The sequence below is a fragment of the Phaenicophaeus curvirostris genome, chromosome 7, assembly GCF_032191515.1.
Source record: "Phaenicophaeus curvirostris isolate KB17595 chromosome 7, BPBGC_Pcur_1.0, whole genome shotgun sequence".
NCBI lineage: Eukaryota > Metazoa > Chordata > Aves > Cuculiformes > Cuculidae > Phaenicophaeus > Phaenicophaeus curvirostris.
This window is the reverse complement of record NC_091398.1, coordinates 25,254,332-25,276,920: the sequence shown is the minus strand read 5'-3', so window position 1 is coordinate 25,276,920 and position 22,589 is coordinate 25,254,332. Positions and strand designations below refer to the sequence as shown.

Here is a 22,589-nt window from a genome sequence, read left to right as displayed (position 1 = left end):
CATGCACAAGCTGAACTAGTTAACACTTCCCCAGAGGGCTCTGATAAGCATTAATAATTAATTAATCAGCTTGTCTCTTAAGAATGAAGAGACCTCATAGCGTCAGGATTTATCACTGAGGCTCTGATAGGAGACCGTGCTGAAGGTTTATTGCCATATATGAACATTACAGTGCCTCTCCAAGTAATGCCCTGAAAATTCAGTCTAGGAGAAAATTAATACAAATTAGCTAAAGGGATCACTGTAAAGCGGATTACTTGAAATGCAAAAACACTTATATTAAAGTGATCTTAATTCAATTCAGACTTGTTCATTTCCCAAGTAAATTAGGCACAACAGAATCAAAGCCTCCTTTTTGCTGAGTAAGTATTGAAGGAAGTTTAATTAATTTACTAAAAAACTAATTAGGATTTATTTCCAGAGTGCCTGGAGCAGCTAGACAAGTCTTCACGTGAATCCAATGCAAGAGAACAGTGGAACCTCATAAGCATACTGGCTAGAAGTGAACGCCACATCTCACCCAGCTGGAGGCAGAGAGAGGCATTTTCCCTGCTGCCACCCTAGTAGCCATTTCCAGGCTCCTCCTACTACCAGTCTCAAAGTTCTGCTGTGATGCTTTCCCCTGGAGGCCATTCTGTTTCTTGGGAAATGCCTCAGACACTGCCTGTCCTTGGGACAGACTTAACACCAGCTCCTTCCCTCCGCTGCTGTTGGGTTTGACTCCAGGATGCTCACCTGTATGGGTGGTTGGGAGGTCCCAATGGCAATAGGTGTGAAGAGGTGCTTAGTGGATGCAAAACTAATGTACCGCTGGTCCTGTTCCAAGGTCACGCCACTGAAGTTCAGCTACAGTGGAAAGAAACGCAGTCACTTTCACACAGGGCCTTGGAGCTATCACTAACAACTGCACAAGGGCTATGAAAGATTTTGCAAGCTGAGGGCAACACAGTTACAGATTTAAGCTGGTAATACCAGGACACTGTGTTCTAAGATAAAAATTAGGAGCCTACTCAATTCTTGGCTCTTCTCTGAAAGGTTTGCCTTGTTTCAGACGGACCTCTGCTATGTTAGGCACCAGCCTTGGTGCTTCGCTTTGCAAGTACATAGCAGAAAGTCTCTGTGAATGAAAGTGTCTGGACTGTACATGGGAGAGTGTACAGTTGTGATAGCTCAATCTTTTGGAAAGACAAGATTTTAGCTAAGTAATGACCTCCTCTTGCAAAGGACCATTTGGATGTCCTCACTCTGGAGGATATCCTGCTCCAGGAATGTGTCTAACAGTCCAAAAGCTGTAAAAAGATCCCAGATGAATTTTAAGCAATTAAGTAATGATTAACAGCATCCTGTTAGCAAAGCAGGCACTAGACACTTCAAGCAAAGCGGAGAGATTTACAGAGCTCTTTCATGGAAGGAAGAGACATAGGACTCTCCATTTTGAGAAAGCTGCAATCAGGCTATAGATGAGTCATGATGCACAATTTCCTGCAGGATCACCCCAAAGCACCCCTGAGCTGTCTACATAGAGACAGAGATTGTAAAGCAGTCACAGAGCTCGTAATATCTTTGCATGGGCAAAAGGAAGCTAAGTCGCTGCAATTCACTATTAGCTAAGCCTAGAGCATGGATATTTTTCAGGTGCATATGCAGAAGACAAGGAGGATGTTTGCAACAGCAGGTGGATTCCTTGGACAGACACCTACAGGGGACACTGTATCAGCTGCTTAAACAAGATCAGAGAACGCTGATTCCTCTAAACAACCCATTCCAATTTAGCTCCCTGGGCAAAGGGAGAAGGGAGATAAGGCTAGAAAAGCAATGCTAAGAAAGTCTCACACAAGATCTTTTCAAAGCATTAGATGAATATTCAAGGCTCACAGGCCCTCTTGAGGGCCTCAGTAAGCCAGATGCAATGCAGAACAGGAGGAGGACAAGAGCTGACACTTTCAAACTGGAAGGGAAAAAGGTACAGGAACCTAACGGTTCCTACCTACCTTCAGGCATGAAATACCCGTTTATATTACTTGAGTCAAAAAGCCAACCTGGATTCCATCAGATCACAACTTCTGAGGAAAAACTATCATCAGTTTCCATAGACATGGAATGAAATAATTAGAGGACTACCAGTTAAAGGGAAACAAATGGAGAAAAGTGAAGGCCTGCTGCCACCAGTTCTCCTTCCAGAGTGCACAGACTGTCCCACAGTGATGACTTAGAGCAAGAGAGGACAGGGATGCCAGATACCCCAGGGAGGAGAACTGTCTGGAGAACACGACACAGGTGATGACATCTCACAGTATCTAATTAGCAGCCACAAACTGAAGTGCATACAGTCCCTGTTCATGGATCTGGTGTGCTAAAGGGTTCTCCCTGGGATCCAGCCCTTCTCTGCAGCAAGTTCTAGGAACAAGTCTCTCCCATCCTGCAACACCTGCAAGGTTTTTCCTACTAAAACTGCTAAGCGCTGTAGATTCTGCCTGACCAAACTATCCTGGAGCTCTGAGAACAAGGTCACAGCTGCACTTTTAAAGACAGGCTATGACAATGAGACAAAGGACAACCTGTGAGAGCATTAGGCAGCAGGTCTTTCCCTCCTGAACAAGGAAGTGAGTAACAAGTTCCACAGAAGTTCCATCCTCCAGCCAGAAGAAACTGTCATGGGAAACCATTTTGGGTCATTTAGAGCATCTTATCAATCTAGTCACCTCAGGACTGAAAGCTGGCCACCAAGTGGAAAAGGAGTAATGAGAAGGAGCTCCACCTGAAAATGAAGCAAACATCTGTTGGGGAAGCAGAGGAGTGGGAGGTCAAAATTTGTCCACATGGGTAGAGCCATCACAGAGGTGAGTTTGGACACCCAAACCCCTATACACTCATTGGCTTGCAGCTGGCTAACATCACTGCTCTGAAGCCAGGCAGTTTGGAATTTGGTAGAATGACCAAACAACACCCCAGCCCGATGGTTTCCACCTCTGCTTATGGTTGCTTCCTCACATTTCCAAAGCCTAACTTTTGGGATGACATAATGGCATTTGCTTCCCATAAAGTATATATATATTCTACACATTTCACCAGACTCCAGGTGAGGATCTGTTCAGCCCTGGTATGTGAGCACACTGAGGGCAGTGTCTGCCACGGGGGCTGTCAGCTCTGTGCTCTTCACACCACTACTGAAAGGAAAGAAAGCATCCTGTGTTCAGCCCTTCAATTTCCTTCTCTGCAGAAGGAGGAGCCTCTTCTTCTCCTGCTTTCTGATATTAGCGGCTAAGCGCTGGCACTGTGGATCCCTGCAGGTTGTGACCACCTACACTGCTCCAGGTCTCTGGATTGGCCTCTGCAGCTGTTGCCAGAGCAACAATGCACCCAGGGATCTGTTATCATCCCCAGGGCTTCCCATGCTTTTTCAGCCCCTTCTCCAGTGACAGGATGAGGTAGGGTGGTGGTTTCTGGTAGCCACCAAAGCCACTGGCTATGTGGCAAGAGATGATGTATGCCCTATAGCCTTCTGGTGCTCCAAAGCCTATTCCCTCACTGGCCAGCTGGTGAAATGCTCACATCCACTCTCAGGATTGTGCCAGGCAGGCAGAGCACAGGGAGCCTGTCCAAGGGCTTTGAGGGAAGGCACAGTTAAGCCACTGTTTGAACAGCTTGGTCAAAGGGTTGGATTTTCAGCTGACAACAGTCCTGAAAGAGAAGAAAAATAAAAGAGATGTGTGAACACAATGGTGTCATAGGAAACTTTAGAGACAGACAGGAAGGCTCAGCCGGGCATGAGCTGTGCCTGGCAGAGCACAAGGTGACTTTGACTCTAACTGACAGTTTGAGAGAGGGAGAGAGAGAAATTAGTTCCAAGCCTGAGGAAACGCTCAGGGAAAACACACCACAGATCAGCTCTTGGATGCTTTAGCAAGCAGCAGAGCAGGAAGAATGAGTAGCAAGCTCCTCCACCATTGGCAAAAAGAAATAAGCAGGTGGAAAAAAACATCAGGTCTGCAGCAGGAACAGCCAACCAGGAATGCAGGGAGTACCTTCTGGGCATGGGGAAGCAGCTGCCTCTGTACCACAAGAGCTGGAGTACGCTATGCCAACCCTTTGCCAGCAAGCACATCCCCAAATTGAAGCCAGGCCAGGTGGTACTTCTGGAGAAATGCATATTCCAGGGGACTTTGAAGAGCTCAGAAAGCTGATGAGATGGAGAGATTCAGGAAAGCTGCATGCAAGAGAAGTCAGATGGGCTGCAGAGCTGAACTCCAGGAACACTGCGTGGAAGAACTCACTGTGAGGCAGATGAAATGCAGGGGAGGAAGCACAGAAATGCTGTCTGTGAGATATACTTGAGTGCAGAAAGCAAGCAGGGACTGTTATTTTGAACTTGGAGCTGCCTTGGAGGAGGAAGAAACTCTGCACTAAAACCACCAATAAAATAAAAATTATAATAATAGCAATTTTTAAAATTCCCTTGCTGGGGAAACCAGCAGATGCTACATCCAAGGGCCATTGTAACACTGCACTGGAACCATGTGTTTGTCAGGATGTTGGTTTTAGATCTTTGCTTGGCCTTGTGTTACTGTTTGGCCAGTGCAGACTTAAGGGGAAGGCCACAGTCTCCACATGCCATGCAGCTTCTGGGCAAAACCTCTTGGAACTTGGTTCCTGCCTGCTTGCTGTGCAAACAGAAGCAAGAGACACCTGCTACCTTACCAGGATCTCACGACCATAGGAAACCTTCAGCAGGACAGGGAGGTGATTGGTGCCAATGGAATCATGTCTAGCAGTGCAACAGGAGAGGAATGAAAACGTTAGAAACCAACCTTGTGCCCAGGATGATAGAATCAGAGTCACACAGTACATTAGAGACAATTCACTTCCCAGCTAAAGAGTTACTGTTGCGTAAGGGCCACTGAGAAAGGGAGGGGAACAGTTGTGTTTGGGTGAGAATGAGTGATGCAATGTTGGTTTTAATCATAGGCCAATTTAGGGACCCAAGTTTCTAGGCCAATGCCATCTGAAATGCCAGTACTTCTCAGATCGGGTTTGCTTTCAAAGGGGAGGTGTTCAGCTACCTTTGTACCCTCCACAGGCACGCAAGGGCCAGCAGCTACAGTTGATGATAAAAATAAGAATACTGCTGTATAGTCAACGCAAGAATTGGAGATTCTTTTTTGTCTCCCCAACTAGCAGGTCAAGGCAGAGCAGCGTCCGCAGTGCATCATGCTAAATGCCTCTTGTGCTGCAGTGTTAAAGCACATTAACAACACACCCCTGAGGAAGACAAGCTTTGTGGGGTCCAGAAACTGGACAGACTCAGGGACAACTGACTTGCCCAATCTCTACTAGGCAAGGGACATGTGAAGGGAAAGGATCCAACATGGAAATATAGGGGACTGATGTAATGTACTGTCCTGGCATGCAGCATGAAACCCCAAACTACAGGAACCTGACATCACCTGTATGAGAGCTGGACTGATTCCTCCTGTCCTGGAAGAAGTTTCCCTGACTTTGGGGAAACACTGAAGAGCTGGCTATCCTGAATCCTCATATGGTTCAGCTCACAAGGGCTAAAATCAACATCCTCTGCCCAGTGCTCCATGTCCATCTTCTGGTCAGAAGGAAACAAGAAGGCCCTAGGGAACCAGTCAGCTGGTCAGCAACAGGGATACAACATTTCCACAGGGCCATGGTCAGTATTTTCTGTTCAGCCACGCTTAGCACAGCTGATGGACACATCACATTTTATCAGGTCTGATCTGCAGAACCATCTGCCACTTCTCACCTGCCTCCCCTCTGCAACCCACCAACAGATCTCAGTCACAGCTCCACAACACAAGCCACACCTACAAAATCTACCCTATTAATCTGCAATGTCTCACAGCCCCTGCGAACATTGCCATATCCCCACACACACACACAAGAAAGAAGGCTGAGCTCCAGCAAACATCACTTACCATTCCACAGGCACCACACCCTTGTTCACCATCAGCAGCATCACAAGGCTAGGCTCTGAGCCTATTGGGGCAGACCCAAAGTTGAAGTCCAGCAGGAGAGGGGTGTATACTGGAGGGATCAAGCGTGTGCTGATCACAGGAGAGAAAGAAGAGATTAGATTGAGATAGGAGGAAGGGTTGGCAGGGCATGATAGGAGAAAGCGTTATTCTATACTGCCTGTCTTCCTTATAAATTTTCACTCTGTGCTGGCAGCCCGTTTAGGTGTAAGGAAGGACATTGGATTATATCTGACTTTCAAATACCCTTAATGAGAGTGAGTGCTGTGTATGGAGGCTTAAAGTCCTGCTTAGCTGAGACCTCTTTCCAGCTCCCCAGTACAAGTAAGTCACTGACTGGGAAAGGTCTAGCACAGGGTCACCAAGAAGATCGAGAGAGCTGGAGCACATTATTTATAAGAAGCAAGTAAGAGATCTGGGTTTGTTCAGCCTTATGAAGCAAGGGCTCAGGGAAAGCAACTGCCTAATGGCAGCACAAGCTGTTCCTATTGATAAGAGGCAAGAAAGTTTTTACCATGTAAGTGGTCAAACACCAGAATCAGGTGCACATACAAGCTGTGGTTTCTTCACTCTTGGAGATACTCAGCATGTAACTGGACATGGACCTGAGCAACCTGATCTAGTTGTTCCTGTTTTGGGCAGGGGGTTAGACCAGAGAATTTTAGAGGTCCATTGCAATTAAATTATTGTTTCTGTGGCTCCTCTCTAGGAAGGGTAAGCAGAGAAGCAGAGGTGAGCAACCACCTGCAGGGGCTAGGGTAGAATAACAGAGTCATGCAGCAGTGAGGTGTAAAACAAGCCAATGGCCACAGCACTCTCCGGCTCATGCAAGAGACTGAAAGATCCTCTGAACCACCTCCTCATTTCACCTGTGCCTTGTGGGAACTCTGTAGGTGAGCTCGCTGGGAGTCGGGTCTTGCTGCAAGTATTCATTCAGTGTGTCCAAATTAAAGAGTCTCCAGAGGTATGACTTGCTGATACCGCTGGCACTCCCTGCTGAACAGGCATCTGTGGTGTACAAAGTTGGGTAGACGCCTGTTGCTACGATGCAGCAGAGAGGCTTCTGCTCCTCTTTTGTGCTCACAGTATCTGTAGCTTGGGAGAGAAAGAAACACTTGGGATAGAAAGTCATGCACCACGGAGAGAGGTTCTACCCAATCATATCTAGCCCAAAATGTGGAGCAAAAAGAAGACAGCACATAGGATCTGGCTCTGGTGAATTGCTCAGCACAGGGATTTCTTCAGGCAGGGCTCATACATTGGGAACTGTGCAGCTCAGCCCATTACGACACAGTCTACTTGGCTGGGACGGAATGATTTCCCCCTCTTACCTGTGGTACCCCCTCTTACCCGTGGTACCCCCTCTTACCCGTGGTATTGCAAATAGTGTATTTGATTGACCAGGTGTAATGCAGTCGACGGGCTGGCATGACTGTTACTTGGACAAAAGCTTTCGACCTTGCAGAGATTGTTCCTCTAGGGTGTTCCAGCTCTAAAGCTGTAGGGGAAAAGAGGTGATATGAGCTTTTAGCATTGCTGATCTTTCTTACACCATACATGTGTTCAGCACACAGCTCCCTAAGCCTACCTGCAGTCAAGCCACTGCCCATCCCCATGCCTAATCGTTAGGACCAGCTTCAGGTATTGAAGTTCGGATTCCCAGGCTATGAGTGCAGACAGCCCACTGGGAGTATCCAATGCAGCCTTTAGCATGCAAAGGTAAGGAAATTTCCATAAAGAAGGTCCTCTAGAGAGGCAGCTAAAGGTTCCACTATGCCATTTCTTCTGGGGAGCTCCTTTGTTTAATTTCTTTCTCTGCTAAGAAGCTGCATCTTATGTTTAAGGTCCAAATTGGTTCAACTTCAATTGTCAGGCTCTGGGTTACACTTTTTCCAACAAGATAGAAGGGTCACTTGTAACAAATTCCTAATCAAAGGAGTAGACGCTTCTCAGTCATTGAGGGCTCTCTTCCTTCAGTGCACACATAAGACGATGTAAATCACACTCATGCACAGGGTGAGAGTGTGCTCACCCTGCCTGCACTGTTTCAACAACTGCCCTCTGCACACCTGTGCACCTCCATGCACCAGCACCGTTACATCATTTGCAAAGTGCAAGCACCAGCACAGGATCATAATTTCCATCTGACCAGCGCTGTGCTCAGTGGGATAACTCCCTCTGACTTCTGGTTATCTTTTTTTTACATCTCAGGGCGTGGGTAGCCTCTTTACTGCTAGATTGTAAGGGGAGGACATGCAGTGGAAATTCTCAGAAGAGACTCCTATTTTGTCCTGCTTATTATACATTCTTCAAGACAGAACTTTGTGAGCTATAACAGTCTCCTAGTGCATGAAAATGTAGTAATTTTCTTCTGTCCTCAGTAAAACAACCTTGCTTCTTTGATTTTGCTTGAATTTAGACACATGCACGCAAAAAATAAACTTTGAGCAGAAGAATAGCACTGATATTTTTGATTAAATGATGGGAACAGGAAGCTACTTATGTTTCCAGATAAAGAATTTGCAAAGTTAATATGGCAATAAAATGTTTCCACCACTTGCAGGGAACAAAGAAAGCTGCTTTGCTATACCCACAGAAATTGTCTTGTGCCTTCTCATGCATACATTTATCATATCAAACACAGATACCTTAAGGCACTTAGAATCAATGCAATCTAGCCAGCAAGCAGCCCAGCCTGAGTTTGTGCTAGAATGATTTTGCAGAAAAGAAGGAAAGACCAGGGGCCCATCCCATGCTAATTCTCTTACGTACCTAGTGGATCGCTGTGGACCTCTTCAGGGTCACAGGGCCCAGTGATGAGTTGTTCCACACTGAGGATATACTTCAAAGAACAGATCCCATCATTTAGCAGCACAATATTGCAGCTTTGCAGGTCACCAACCAGAACGTTTCCAAGATCCAGGTGCTCCTTTTGTGCCTGGAATTCAAACCCGCCATGGAAAGCTCACTGTTACACGTCAAGCGTAGCAGTTAAGTGTAGCCACCACTTCTCTGAAGAAGTGCTGGTCCCTTGGCACACACAGCGCAGCGCAAAGGGCTCCTTACTTTGTGTGGGACCTACAGTGCCTTGGGAGATGTTGGAACAGCATTGCAAAGGGCTCAGTCCCTCCTCTAAAGCCTCTCTCCTACAGTTATTTGGTCTGCTCACTGGGTAGCATGCAGCATATTGGGGGACGTGAAATCACTAGATTGCCAGCTGCACCAGGGACAAGTCTGCCAGTCTCTCCACGACTGCATTAAAAATCTCCCTCTCTTTCAGCTAGTCCTCTACTCTCTTGTAATTAATAGTGACTAAACACCTTTAAGAAATTTCTACCCACCTGTCCAACATGATTGACACTGGGCAATGACTTACAAAGTGTTATTTTCTTTAGCTCTGGTTCCTTAGGAAACCTGCCTGAAAATAAAGGTGGCTGCAGAGATCTGCAGGTAATAGGAGGAAAGACAGGTGGATGTGTGTTGGCCACACCACTTTAATAGTTAGGTCTGCTACATTTAAAAATTAGAACAAATGGTGAAGGAAAGCAGACAAAGTGAGAGGAGTTAAGGGTGATCTCAGAGGATTTAGGCAGGCAATTTTGAACTGGCAAGACTAACATTATGCTGTTGCCATTAGGCTGCAAGAATCAGCTCAGTCATCTTCACTGAAGCGACGTCTGGGAAATTTTGCTGTGATTTCTTATTGGTTGTCTCCAGTACAGTTAGTGCAAAAAATAGATGCTGAAGACCCCCATCCCACCCTAGTACCCCTCCTACTATCCAGTGGGCCCTAGTTCCTTACCTTGATAGTGCCCAGTGCCCCCTCTCCAATAATTCTTAAGGCATAACGGACACTTTTGGGAGACTGAGGGTCTGGGTTCTTCCTCCCCACAAAGACTGTAGCTCGCAGTAGATACTTGATCTCCTTATCAGGAGTAAATGTCCATGCCTGAGCCTGAAATCACAAGAGGGAAGGAAAGCACTCACAGGAGCTCCAGATCAGAGCCAAGCTTATACCTTATAATGGTTGCATGCAATGCATAGCCCCTTCCTCCTTTACAGCCAATCTAGCCCTCTACAGACACCTTTGGAGACACTGCCACTTCAGTACTTTACCATCTCTGCCTGTGTCAAAGGTTCATCTAAGCAACGCACATTCACGTGTTCAAAGCCAGGCTGTGGAGTTGTGCTAGTCCTCAATACTCTCAAAGACCACTCAAAGAATACATTAGAAGTTTAGCATCTGAATTTATAGGTGGAAGAAAAGCAGAACATCATCATAAACTCTCTTGTGCTCTCATTTGTCCTCCATCCAGTAATATCTCTTGGTACACAATAAAGTTGCTACTATGTTGGGAGTATTGATTGACAGCCAACTGAACATGAGCCAGCAGTGTGCCCAGGTGGCCAAGAAGGCCAATGGCATCTTGGCTTGTATCAGAAATGGTGTGACCAGCAGGTCCAGGGAGGTTATTCTCCCTCTGACCTCGGCACTGGTGAGACCACTCCTCAGATCCTGTGTTCAGTTCTGGGCCCCTCACCACAAGAAGGATGTTGAGGCTCTGGAGTGTATCCAGAGAAAAGCAACGAAGCTGGTGAGGGGGCTGGAGTACAAGTCTTACGAGGAGCGGCTGAGGGAATTGGGGTTGTTTAGCCTTGAGAAGAGGAGGCTGTGGGGGGACCTTATTGCTCTCTACAACTACCTGAAAGGAGGTTGTAGAGAGGAGGATGCTGGCCTCTTCTCCCAAGTGACAGGGGACAGGGCGAGAGGGAATGGCCTCAAGCTCCACCAGGGGAGGTTCAGACTAGATATCAGAAAAAAGTTTTTCACAGAAGGGGTCATTGGGCACTGGGTCAGGCTGCCCAGGGAGGTGGTGGAGTCACCATCCCTGGAGGTATCTAAACGACGGGTGGACGAGAGGCTCAGGGACATGGTTTACTGGCAGATAGGAATGGTTGGACTCAATGATCCAAGAGGTCTTTTCCAGCCTGGTGATTCTATGATTCCATTATTCTATGATTCTGTGTTATTGCCTGATTACATCCAGGTATCATTGTTTGGTGCCTGTTTAAGACCCATTTAGTCCTACAGTCAAGGAGGATGTGATCATGTTCGGCTAAATCCACATTGCAAGAAACAGCATGACTGCAGATGCTGGCTGGTAACCCAAGCTATAACACTTACTGGTATTCTCCAACTTTGGCGTTAATGACCAAATGACTGGCAGCCCTCACATTTCTGCTCTAAACACGCCACAGCCATATTGTAGAGAGCAAACCACAAGTTTGGTAGAACCTGAACTTACCATGGCTTCATAGGGCTGGAGGATCCCTGCAGTGGGGCTGACAGACAGAATCTTCTTGTCAGACTGATGGATCTTCCATGTGAAAAACATGGGTAGCCTTGTACAGTTTTTTATGGTATACATTCGCGTAGAGGAGGTCCCTATGTAGACGGGCTTGAAGTACAGATTTCCACCACCTTCTAAGAGCAAGACAAGGGACTCCCCACAACTCTGGAGAGCAATCTCCTGTCAAATTAAGGGAAAAGTAACAGATAGTAGCTGGAATTCTCTGCTACTTCTGGAGGGACTTTGCAAGGATGTTTCTTCTTCCAAGGGAGAAGCAAGAGCAAACTGGGCCTGAAGAAGAAATGGAAGGACTCTAGGTTGTGCTGCCAGGGAGGATCTTAAGGATAGTATGGTATATTCCATGAGATGGAAACACAAGGGGAAAAGGGGTACGGGATATCCGGCACCACAAGCACCATCTATCTGCAATGTTGACCCCACCTTAAATGTTGAAAATGTTATTTGATTTGTATTTTCAAAGGGAAAAATCCAAACTAACCATTAGGAGATATAATGGGGGTCACAGTGCAAGTCACTGTGAAACGGGAAGACTACAAGGGAATAAAACTTTCTCACTATCGTCTACTTCCCTCTCCCTACCTTGGTGTATCCTGGAAAAGAGTTCAGCTGCAAAGGTAGGACATGCTGCTTTGAGACTGTGTTAACCGGGTGAGTGCAGAGAAAGAAAATCTGGTGTCCTCCTGGAATTATGTGTCCTGAGCAGGGCTTGACCAAAACAGAGTGACAAGCAGCTTTGTCCACACTGAAGGTAATCAATGAGGTGCCCGTGTTTGAGAGCAGCATACTGCAGTAGGTATCAGTGTTAGGAGCCACAGGAGGAAAAGCCTGGTGGAGAAAAGTAAGAAGGGTTGTTTCCACTGGGTTAGAAAACAGCTTAAAAAAAAGTGTTTGCTGTATTGTATTCCAGGCTCTAACAAGCATTATCCCAAGTCTGCATGTAACTGCATTTCTTCGAGGAAAGAAAGGAAATCACACGAGTACACGAAGTATGGTCTTTTACCTTCCCACAGTGGCCCTCTGCCGCGATTAAGAGACGGGACGACTTTCAGAGACTCCTGGGACCAATGAAGCTACTTTACTTATGCAATGCTTTCTGTTTATCCAGTAAGCAAGCTGCTCTCTGGGACCTGCAGGCTCTGTATGAATAGAGACCTCCTGGATTAAGAATTCCAGCAGGCTGGAATTTGCTCCAGTTCATACATATCCAATACCTACTATGTGTCCTGAACTTGCTGAGGAGATTTTCTAAGAGGTTCTCAAGAGAATTCTTGTTTCCTAGGATCAGATCTCACTTTACTTCATAGGTAAAACACTTCCTTGTGCTATAGAAAGAGCAGGGACAGTCAGGGAAATATCCACTCTGCCTTGCAACCACTCCTCTTCCATACAGGTGGATTCAGCATGCTGCCCTCCATTTGTCTAAGTGCATGCAGAGTCTCTGAGGCTCCTGGGAGGGGACTAAGCACCCTTGTCAGTGCCTACATCCACTTAAGCAGAAAGGAAGGAGATCTCAACAGCTTTTCTCTCAGAACTAATGAGATGTTCAGTGCAACCTGACACACTGGAGGCTGGGAAGCTATTGCAGGAGAAAGAGCACCTCTGTACCAAAGCAGGAAACTCCACACCATCAGAAACCATCTTAAGCTACATCTCAGGATAGTGCAATAGGAGACAAAGTAAAGACTTCAGAGGTAAACACTGAGCATCTCCACGAAGATCCAAACATCAAGCGGTTACACACCTTGGGGACATCCAGGACGTACTGTGGGATGAAGTGCTCCCGTTCTGCTTCAAAACTGTGTGCTCTCAGCCTCACAGTCAGGCACCAGGATGGACAGATGGTGGCATCCTCCTCAATGTTGGTGTAATGTCTCAGCACCTGTAGGCATGCAAGGGACAGACCAGAGCTCAGGAAGGAAAGAAATGTTGTAAGGTGCCTTCAAGTGCATGCTCCATCACAAACAGCAGTTTGTTTCAGTGATAGCCCTGGGATGGGGGAACCGATTTTTTCAGGGAAGAAGTACTGACTAATGCCAGATGAGCATAATGACTGCTGCTTTTCCAAATAGCTACCTTTCCAGCCCAAAAGACTACTGAGCAACTTTCAAGCAGAAGGAGGTTTCCGAAGTATTCTGTGATACTACAAGAGTTGCCTTAGGGAAGGCGAGTATGCAGACTTCTAGTGCAATTTGAGATACTTGCAGATGTTAAAGTTAGCACTTAATTATTATATATCCTTTATCTGAGCCTAAGAAACTCCTGACTCTAAGGTTACTCCCAGATATCCTGCACACTGGCTTACTGGGAAAAAAAAGGCAGGGAGACTAATCAACAACGCAATGAAGATCAGTCTTCCCTACCAGATACTAAAATTCCTCCATCACTCGGGGCACAACAACCATCCTTGTGCAGGCTCCCATCTGCACTAACAGTGCAGTAATTCACAATAATTCCTCCTCCAGTGAGGTGTACTCTACCTCACATTCACTGAGGGTAAGAGCAAGTCTGCCTATGTGCACGAGCCATTGCTTTGCTGATTTATCTCTCTCAGGACAAAGGTGAAGGAGAAATTTTATCTCACCGGGGTGTCAAAACAGTGGCCAAAGAAGTTAGTAAAGACGTCAGTTTACAAAACTCAAAATAAAAGTTTGCATTTGAATTTCAACTCTCTCAAAAGCCTGCAGTCTCTTGCCAGGCCCTCTCTGGAAACTGGTCCTAGTAACTCTTACTAACCTTGTAGAAGGCAAAACCTTCCAGCTCTGTTGCATAGAGACTATTGAGCTGAGTGGGATGGAAAAGGACATGGAAGGCTGAAGACTTCAAAGGTGGGATATCACAGATTTCAGGTCTCACTTGGAAGGAACTGCTGTGACATGGAGTCCAGGCAACAGTGATTGTTCCTTTGGTGTGGTTGGTCACACAAAGAGGAAGTGGTTTTACCTTGCGGAACAGCATGCAGCAACCAAAATCATACTCCCTGGGGCTGACGCTGACATGAGTGGGAAACAAGGCCAGGTCACTGCTTACGCCATCATAGAAATATTCAGTCATGGAGTTGGCTTCAAAGTATTCCTTGGGAGGCTCATTCTGAGGGATCTACAGGATGGAAACATCTCAGTGTGAGGAAGCGTGCCTGTGGGAGACACCAGACACCACTGTCCTGGTTGCCTTCACAAGCAAGAGGGTATGCAAGATGCACTTCAGTAACAGTTCCCAGGACAGCTCAAAGTCTATGACTCAATGAGGCTCCTGTTTGTAAGCCAGCCCTCAATCTGAAACTATGTGAAGCAAAGAAGACCCCGTGACTGAGTTAAAGCTAGTAAGAGGCTTCGTGGCTGATCTTGGGTAAGACCCATCTGATGAAGCCAATGTTGGTGTAAGCTAGGAACATTAACAGCAGAGATATTACATGAGTCAGTCTTGCACCTGCAAGTCCTTCTAGATCTGTCTGTCCTGTGCAACAGAAGCCAAATATCTGCAGATAGAGGCACATGAACCTTAGATTCCAGGAAAGACAACTCATACCTCGGGGGGCAGTCTGAGGGCTCCTTTTTCATCCATCTGCAACTTCCCATCCTTCAGCATCACATTCAGGATATCAGGGGGGTAGAAGGTCAGTCCCCTCACCATGTTGGTTCGGTACCAGGAGAGGTGTCTTGCCTGAAGGATGGCTGGCTTAGCTGTGTCTGAATGGCAGGTACCAAAAAAGTCCACATACATGGGTTCCTGGGAAAACACCAGAAAGAATTATGAGAAATAAACTGCCCTTCTTTGGTTACATTGAGAGTACCTCAGTCCCAAAACCGTGCCTGGGAAAGGCTTAGCATCTGCAGTTTTGGATTGCCAGTTACTTTACATTGCCAAAAACCTTTATTGAAACTGGACAGAAAGTTGAAGGCACTTGGTGCACAGCTGTGTAGCTAAATTTCACTCAGAGACCTAAACAGACAGGATCCACTGAGGATGCACCTCACCCCACCAGCAGGCATTGCTAACTATCTGTCCACATCATCCCTCTGCTGCTGGTGAGAACCTGCACCATGGGGATTCTGCTCAGCAAGAGCCCAGGACAGGTATCAGTGGAAATGCTGTGGGAAGAGATTTCCACGGGTTACCAAGAGAGAGACCAGTCCTGGTGGGTTACCTGAAAGATCCCTCTCAGCTGTCACACCCTTTGCTTCTCATACCTGATGGTGGACGAGGCACACCACTCTGCGGTGGTAGCTGATGGGGTGAGTAGGTCGAAATGTCACCTTCAGCTCTAGTGTTGTTGTGCCCTCCAAGATTCCACAGGGGCGATCCAAGGAGAAGACGCTCCCTCTGCCATCAATATCAAACTGGTAATAGGCTGGAACATCTGAGGTGTTGCTGATTTTCAATATCTGCATCAGACTTTCCCCAATATTGATCCAGTCAAAGTCCATAGAGTGCTGGTGCAGGGACACCAAAGGACCTAGCACAACAACATGCAAGACAGATTCTGGACTTGTTGTAGCTGTTTAATTCAACATGTCACAAGCCACTGCTGCATTTAAGTAATCTTCCCAAACAAGATTCACCTCATCAGCAAATCCACTAGTCCTAGCAAACAGCTGGACATCACTTCCAAAAGTCTCACATCTCTCTCAAACAAGTATAAACCCCAAATGGTGCACCAGGGACAGCCTGGATCCCAGCAGAAGGGAAGTCTATGACTGAGGGCTGCGACAGTGCCCAGTCCTTCCCCAAGCACTAGCTCTTCCACTACAGTGCTAAGAAGACAGGGAGAAATGGGGAAGGCTTTCAGTTTGGTACCTTTACATGAGCCAGACACCTTCAGGACAGTCTGCAGGAGGCCTCCAGCGGATGTGATAGTGAAATAGTCAGTACTGTGCTCTCCTGCTCTCTGTGGCTGAAACCGTATACACAAGACCAGCTTCCCTTTGGCAGGGACAACAGCATGCAACTCATCACAGAAGAAAACTTGATCTCGAAGCGGAGGGTCTTTTGCTCTTTCAATCCTACATGGTGCATCTACCTACAAGCAAAAAAAGAAACAGGTTAACAAAGGAGCCAGGATGGCTCTGAATGCAGGACACTAGGCAGTGCTTCATAGTTCTTAACTGCAGTTTTCAGCAGAGCTGAACACCACCGAGAACACCAAGGCTACAGCAGCCCAGCCCACTGCAAATCTCTGCAACCCTGCACTGCTGGAACACTGGTGGCAGTAAGCTCCCACCATGAGCTCAGGAGTCAGCAGGCTGCAGCAAAATCTCCTGGTGATCTCTGGGGTTGGAGTGTCCCTCCTGGTAGGAGGAAAGATGTTTCCAGTTGTCCCCAAGGGCCAAAGAAGCCTAAGTGACTGTTGTGACCAGGTGAGTAGACGCAGGCAAATAACTTCCCTCCATCCACAGTTCCACATTGTCTGGGGATTTTCTTTTCACAGAAACCAAGATTGATGGTCTGATGCTTTCCTCACACCCTTAAAGAAGGTCCCGAACCTTGCCTGGGGATGCTGAGCACCACTGCAGTGTGAATAATAAGTTGCTCTTATGAGATATTCTTAAGAGTATGTCTTTCCCAGTCCCAGTTGCAGAGCCTATGGAGGAGTCAGCACTGCTGTCATTCATGTCAGCAGTCTCTGAATGCATCCACCTTTTAACAGGGCTGGGATGGGCTGAGTTGGCACAGAGAATAAGGTGCTCAAATGCAGCCTGCCTGCCTTTGAGAGCAATTCACGGGATTGCAGTCCACTGAAGACAGCAAAGATCCATCAGCTGTCTGGGACACAGGAACGCCAATTTGAGACTGCCACAACTTCCATCCAGGATTGATTGGTTTGTTGAGAGTGAGCACGAGAACTGCAGGATGTCAAAGACTGCCTGATCTGGACCAAGCGCAGTGGGAAGCAGGCAGCAACTGCCATATCATGCTGCAAATGGACAAGTTTCCAGCACTGGGGCTGCAAGGCAAGTTTGAATGGCTTGGTTGGTAGGGGAAGGTTCATCAGCTCTGTTTTAGTTCACGCTTCCATTTGGGCCACTTTCAGAGCATTAAGAAAGATATGCAAGACCACATAACCCAGGGAAATATGCTAGCATAACGGCTTCTCACAAGCAGTAGTCTGCTTTTCCACATACCACAGACATGTTGAAGATTTCTGCACATTTCTCCACAGTTGTCCCCACCGGCACTGATCCAAAGCACAACACATCCTGAAACTTCCCAGGCTGTGCACCTTCATACTCTTCTCCTGTCACACTCACTTGCAGGTAGGGATATTTGGCTGTTAAAGGGAATAATACACTGGCTTAAAAAAGAGAGGTGGAATCACCCTCCTTGGACACTCAACACTCAACTGGACAAGCCCTTGGACAACCTCAGGTAACTCTGAAGTTGAATCTACCTTCAAAGTTGGGCCAGCTTTGAACCAAACAAGCTCCCTTCCAACCTAATCTACTTTACTCAAAGTCACTTCTTTTGTTTTTCAGTGACCATATAAGGCAGTTCAGACAAGGACTTGCTAATGAAACCATTGCTTCTTCTAGCTGGTATCCAGAAAGCTTGAGAGATTTCCCTCTGGCTCTCTGTCTAGCAGGGGCAGACAGGAGAAACTGAGCACAGACAAGACCAGGAGTTTCTAGAAGCTTTTGCATTGTGCCAATGAACTCCTCTCATTTCTTCCCTTCTGTCAACTTAAGCAGGCTCCAGCAATGTCAGTTTGGCCAAACAACGTCACAGGGCATGTTGGACCCTACTGTCTCTACTGTCTCTTCAGATCACACTTTCAAATTGACAATAGTATATTAGAGAACTTCACAAGCCACTTTCAAACCATGGGCTTCACTTGCTCATCAGTGACTTGAGCCAATTGTGGCATGTCCTCACTGTGGAATGCTACTCCACAGTTAGGGATGATACACATTTTTTTCAGTGTTAAATGAAAGACAAACTCACCCTGGGCTTTTAGCTGGATAGTCTTCTTTTGTTTCTCTTCATCTCCAAACCAGCATGTTGCTACCACATCATATACCACAGCCACCTTGGGTTGGAAGCCCACCTTGACTGTACACTCAGCACCTGGGTTCAGTGTGCCCCGGTCGGGAATCATGTAGAAAGGACTTGGCATCTCCCAGGTAAACGCAGTGACAAGATCACTAGGAAATGGAGACAAGTTTTAAGTGACAAATGGATCCTTTGCTGCCTGTGCAATTACATGTAGGATGGACCTTTCCCAGTGGTTATTCAGTCAGTATATGAAGCAACCAGTGAGGAGTGGCAGAATCCCTAATGCATCTGGCCAAACGTGTGATGCTGGGAAGAAATTTTTCTCTAGTCTCTGCAAATGCTCTGTTCACAGCTAAATGAATCTTAGCTATTACATCCAAGATCTTTACTAATGGCCATAACATTTCTCAGTTTCATCATGTCACAGCACACAAATCAGCTCCAGGATGAAGTGTTTGCTTTTCCTGTATCTAATTTTGCTGCTACTTAATTCCAAGTGAGCATTTGTTCTTCTGTTGCCCAGGTAAGAAAAGAGGACTGAGCTGTTTTCCCAATACCTCATTCAGCTTTGCAGAACTCACTCTGCTTGTTTGATTTGTGCAAAGAACATGACATACCATCAGCTTTTTGTATTTTATGAATTCCAAGCTGTGTGTTACTTACCATCAATATTCTCCATCACCCTGGACTCCTCAGTCAGCACAAATGATTTCTCTAAGGGGAGATAGTTTCAAAATTGTTTCTGGCTGATACCTTGCTCTGCTTAAGGTACATGTGCCCTGTGTCCTTTCCACCCTCCTAGTGCATCAGCTGGCTGCTTGGGGAGCACAAGCCTATTTCCAACTAGTAAAGGTTATTTTGTTCTCCCTGTAAACAGCTGGAAGCACACCATCATCCTACCTAGGAATTTCTCCACAGTACTCCTTTCTACAATATGGGCTGAATTACAGTCATTCATGTATTAAAATAAGACAGTCCTTGGTAACTGGGAACATAATTGGCTCCTAACTTATGAGTCCAAGACACAGAATAGTGCCACTGCTTTGGGCACCTCCATGAACCTAAGGCACTGTAGAGACTCTCCAACTTCTGTATTGCCTGCTTCCAAACCCAAGAGGTCAGCTTGAGCACCAGCCATTCCACTGCCATCCTTATGGCACTCCTGTACTGAGGAAAGAGAGATCAGCTCACAGAAAGACTTAAATATTTCCAGCGGGTAGCTCATCTCTCCCTGTCCACATTAGGCAGGCTGCCTTGGATTAGCTAGAAGCCCGAGCCTCTCCTGTAGATGTGGGATCTTGTCAGTGGGACATCATGCTGGTCTCCAGCAATTTCCTGTGTATGAATGGATCTCAGCATATGCTGGAAACAGACTCATGTGAGATGCCAAGGTGCGCCCACAGTGAGATCTGGGCCTGCACTAACGTTTTTGCTGCCTCTTCTGCTGTGACCTCAGAGGAGGCAGAGCTCTGCCACTTGTTAAGGCAGTCAGCAGTTCTAATGGCAACTGAAATGGGCTACATAGAATCATAGAATAACCAGGTTGGAAGAGACCCATCGGATCATCGAGTCCAACCATTCCTATCATTTCTATCTCCTACATTCGTTGCAGAGTCCAAGAAGGCAAAATAACCAACACAATAGAAAGAAGGTCTGCCCAGCCATATCACTCACCCAGTGTTGCGTACAGGGAAGGTTGTCTCTGTGACATTGTGGACAGCACAGATGGGCAACTGGATAGCAGCTGGGAAGGACAGACAGGACTGTGGAAGCGTAGCATGCAGGGTGACAGAGAATTCACCCTCAGCCTTCTTAAAGCAGATGCTATCTTCATACTCCCTCTGCACAGGAAAACAAGGGAAGACAGCAGTTAGACTGGCTCCACTTTGCAGGTGCTGCAGCTCCACCCATCAACACCCACCACCTTCACCTCTGCGAGAGGACTGGGAAAAAACATCAGTGACATAGGCACCAGGGGAGGCCTCTGAGCAGGACAGAAAGCATATGGAGTGCTCAGAAAGTGCAGGCAATGAGTAAGGCACTCAGGCACACTCCTCACTCTGTCAAGGAACACACAAACACCATCAGAGCGTGTAGTTGAAGACCACGTTCTCTTCACCCGGTTTGTTTTGATGCAGATGGATTTCTTTCAGTGTTTTCAAGATCCCAGTTCAGCTTAACTGCAGCATGTACAATCTCTTCTCAAGCTCCACGAGCACAGAAATACTAGCCTTTAACTGCTTTGTCAGCTACAGCCTAAGTGGATAACACACAACTTAAAGACGTGGTGTTGACAGCACTGTGTACAAACAGCCCCAGAACATCTGCTAACCAGCTAAAATAGAAGGAAATGAAAGATGCATGTCTCCCATGCTCCCTAGTCATCACCTCTCTTGAATACCACTTATACAGGTAGGGAGAGACCTTAGGCACTGCAGCACACACAGGCCTTGCTGTCTCTAAGAAAGGAAGCCTCCTGATCCAGCCATTGATGTCATGCAGACAAACTATTTGCTGAGAATGGAGCAAGGCCAGCAGCTTATTTCATAAAGGGAACACTGAACAGTCATCAGAAAACCATGATACTAAGAGAGCAGGGACTTGGAATCTGCCCAAAGATCCTGCTCTATGGCTGGGACTGAGATACGCATCAAAGACATATAGCTGTGGACAAGAGCCAGAAATCAATGCTCAGAGGCAAGAGAGACAAAAGGAATGAGCTGAAAATCAAGGAAAGGGTAAAAAGAATCATTGCTGTCAAAAATAAAGCTTAAAGAAACCCAACCCACCCAAAAGAAGAGAAGTATTTACATATCACAGTAAATTAGTAGCCCTTCAATGGACAGTCTTTGGGGCCTCTTGTAACACAGCAGAGAGTGAGTCCCTTAACCCAAGGTTCTGCACTAAAACCAGCCAGCTCAGGGTCCCTGGAATCAAACCAGTTCAAGCACTTTATCTTGATACCAATATCAGTCTTACTGATTTCATTGCCAGAAGCAGAATGCAAAAAACTGGGATTATTTTTTGTGAGGATCCCTCTCCTGACTACTGGCCAACACTCGCAGAAGTCAGCAGTTAGGACTCCCTCAGGTGATGAAGACATTGGGAGAGCAGGAAGGTCATGCCAGCCAGTCTTTCTATGCTAGAACCTTCTCTAAGGACCAATTCATTCAAATGAAAGCAAATCAGAAAGGACAAAAGAGGCAGAATGGTACTGTCCCTCTGGAAGGCAGCCTGAGAACTGAGAGCAGTTTTGGTGTTGCCACATTACCTTTTCAGTGGGCCGGAAAACAATGGGAAGCGCTAAGGACATACCAGGGCTCAGAGTGATTGGCTGTGGAAAAACAGTGAAGAAGAATCGTGTGGAAGGACATCTAGATAATGAAAGGAAAACAAGAGATTAGTCTGAATGCATACAGCTGTCGTTAAGTTAGACAGCAGAAAACAGAATAAAAATCAAAGCCTTTAGACGCCACAATTAGAAACACTTTACACACATGACCCCAAGGGTACCTTGCTAGCAAATCAGCAGAAACAGAAGCAGAACCCAGGCACCCTGAAAACCCATTCCCAGCTCCAACCCCTTCCTTGAACAATGTTTTACATTCCCAGGCCATGCAGCATGAGCAAAACACATTGGGCAAAACCATTTGAGTTTCAGAGCAGAAAGGGTCACAGGGAGAGCTGGAGTGGCTCAAAATCCAGCGGGATGCCTGGGAGCAATAGTTTTAGGACACACTAGTAACTGGCTGGCATACATCCACAATTCAAATCTCACTAGACTGGAAATGCCTCACAGACAGAAGTATCAGCGAAACAGAATTTTTAAAAAAGGCATTTAATTTAAAATGCTCCTGTCAGGAACAAGGGCTTGTGTATGAATGAGCAGGTTTCTGTCCTACTACATAAGTGTACATGTCCTGTCTCCAGCACGGAGCCCAGGGGGAGAGGAGTCAGATGGGTATGAGGAAAAGTGCTAATGTGACTGATACAGCAGGAGAGATGAAGATGCAGTGAGAAAGTGAGCAGTATGAAAGAGAAAGAAACTTCCAACACACCTGTAGCTCAGCTTCTGGGTTTTCTCATGAACATTTTTCAAGATCAGATGTTTGATCATCTCTTTTCCAAGTTCCCAGCCACGCCACTTGAGTGTTTCAGCCACTTCAATGCCCCAGAATACGGCCTTCTTCTTTGCATTTCTTGCAGGCACCTTAGGAATTTGCAGCAGGGA

The 22,589-nt window shown here is 46.5% G+C and overlaps 1 protein-coding gene across 1 annotated transcript in view; it reads right to left on the bottom strand.

The window, feature by feature from the left end:
• CFAP65 (cilia and flagella associated protein 65) overlaps positions 1-22,589 on the bottom strand; it is a 32,300-nt gene that overhangs the window by 9,337 nt on the left and 374 nt on the right. The window contains exons 2-21 of the mRNA XM_069861304.1: positions 22,417-22,568; positions 21,630-21,732; positions 20,033-20,199; positions 18,308-18,507; positions 17,491-17,636; positions 16,166-16,388; positions 15,559-15,824; positions 14,897-15,097; positions 14,105-14,467; positions 13,113-13,250; positions 11,951-12,196; positions 11,306-11,530; positions 9,802-9,954; positions 8,772-8,937; positions 7,369-7,497; positions 6,869-7,094; positions 5,943-6,071; positions 5,445-5,621; positions 4,699-4,765; positions 736-846 (exon numbers count right to left, since the gene is read on the bottom strand). Coding sequence (XP_069717405.1) covers positions 736-846; positions 4,699-4,765; positions 5,445-5,621; positions 5,943-6,071; positions 6,869-7,094; positions 7,369-7,497; positions 8,772-8,937; positions 9,802-9,954; positions 11,306-11,530; positions 11,951-12,196; positions 13,113-13,250; positions 14,105-14,467; positions 14,897-15,097; positions 15,559-15,824; positions 16,166-16,388; positions 17,491-17,636; positions 18,308-18,507; positions 20,033-20,199; positions 21,630-21,732; positions 22,417-22,568 — 3,588 coding nt within the window. The remainder of the gene's footprint in view (positions 1-735; positions 847-4,698; positions 4,766-5,444; positions 5,622-5,942; positions 6,072-6,868; positions 7,095-7,368; positions 7,498-8,771; positions 8,938-9,801; positions 9,955-11,305; positions 11,531-11,950; positions 12,197-13,112; positions 13,251-14,104; positions 14,468-14,896; positions 15,098-15,558; positions 15,825-16,165; positions 16,389-17,490; positions 17,637-18,307; positions 18,508-20,032; positions 20,200-21,629; positions 21,733-22,416; positions 22,569-22,589) is intronic.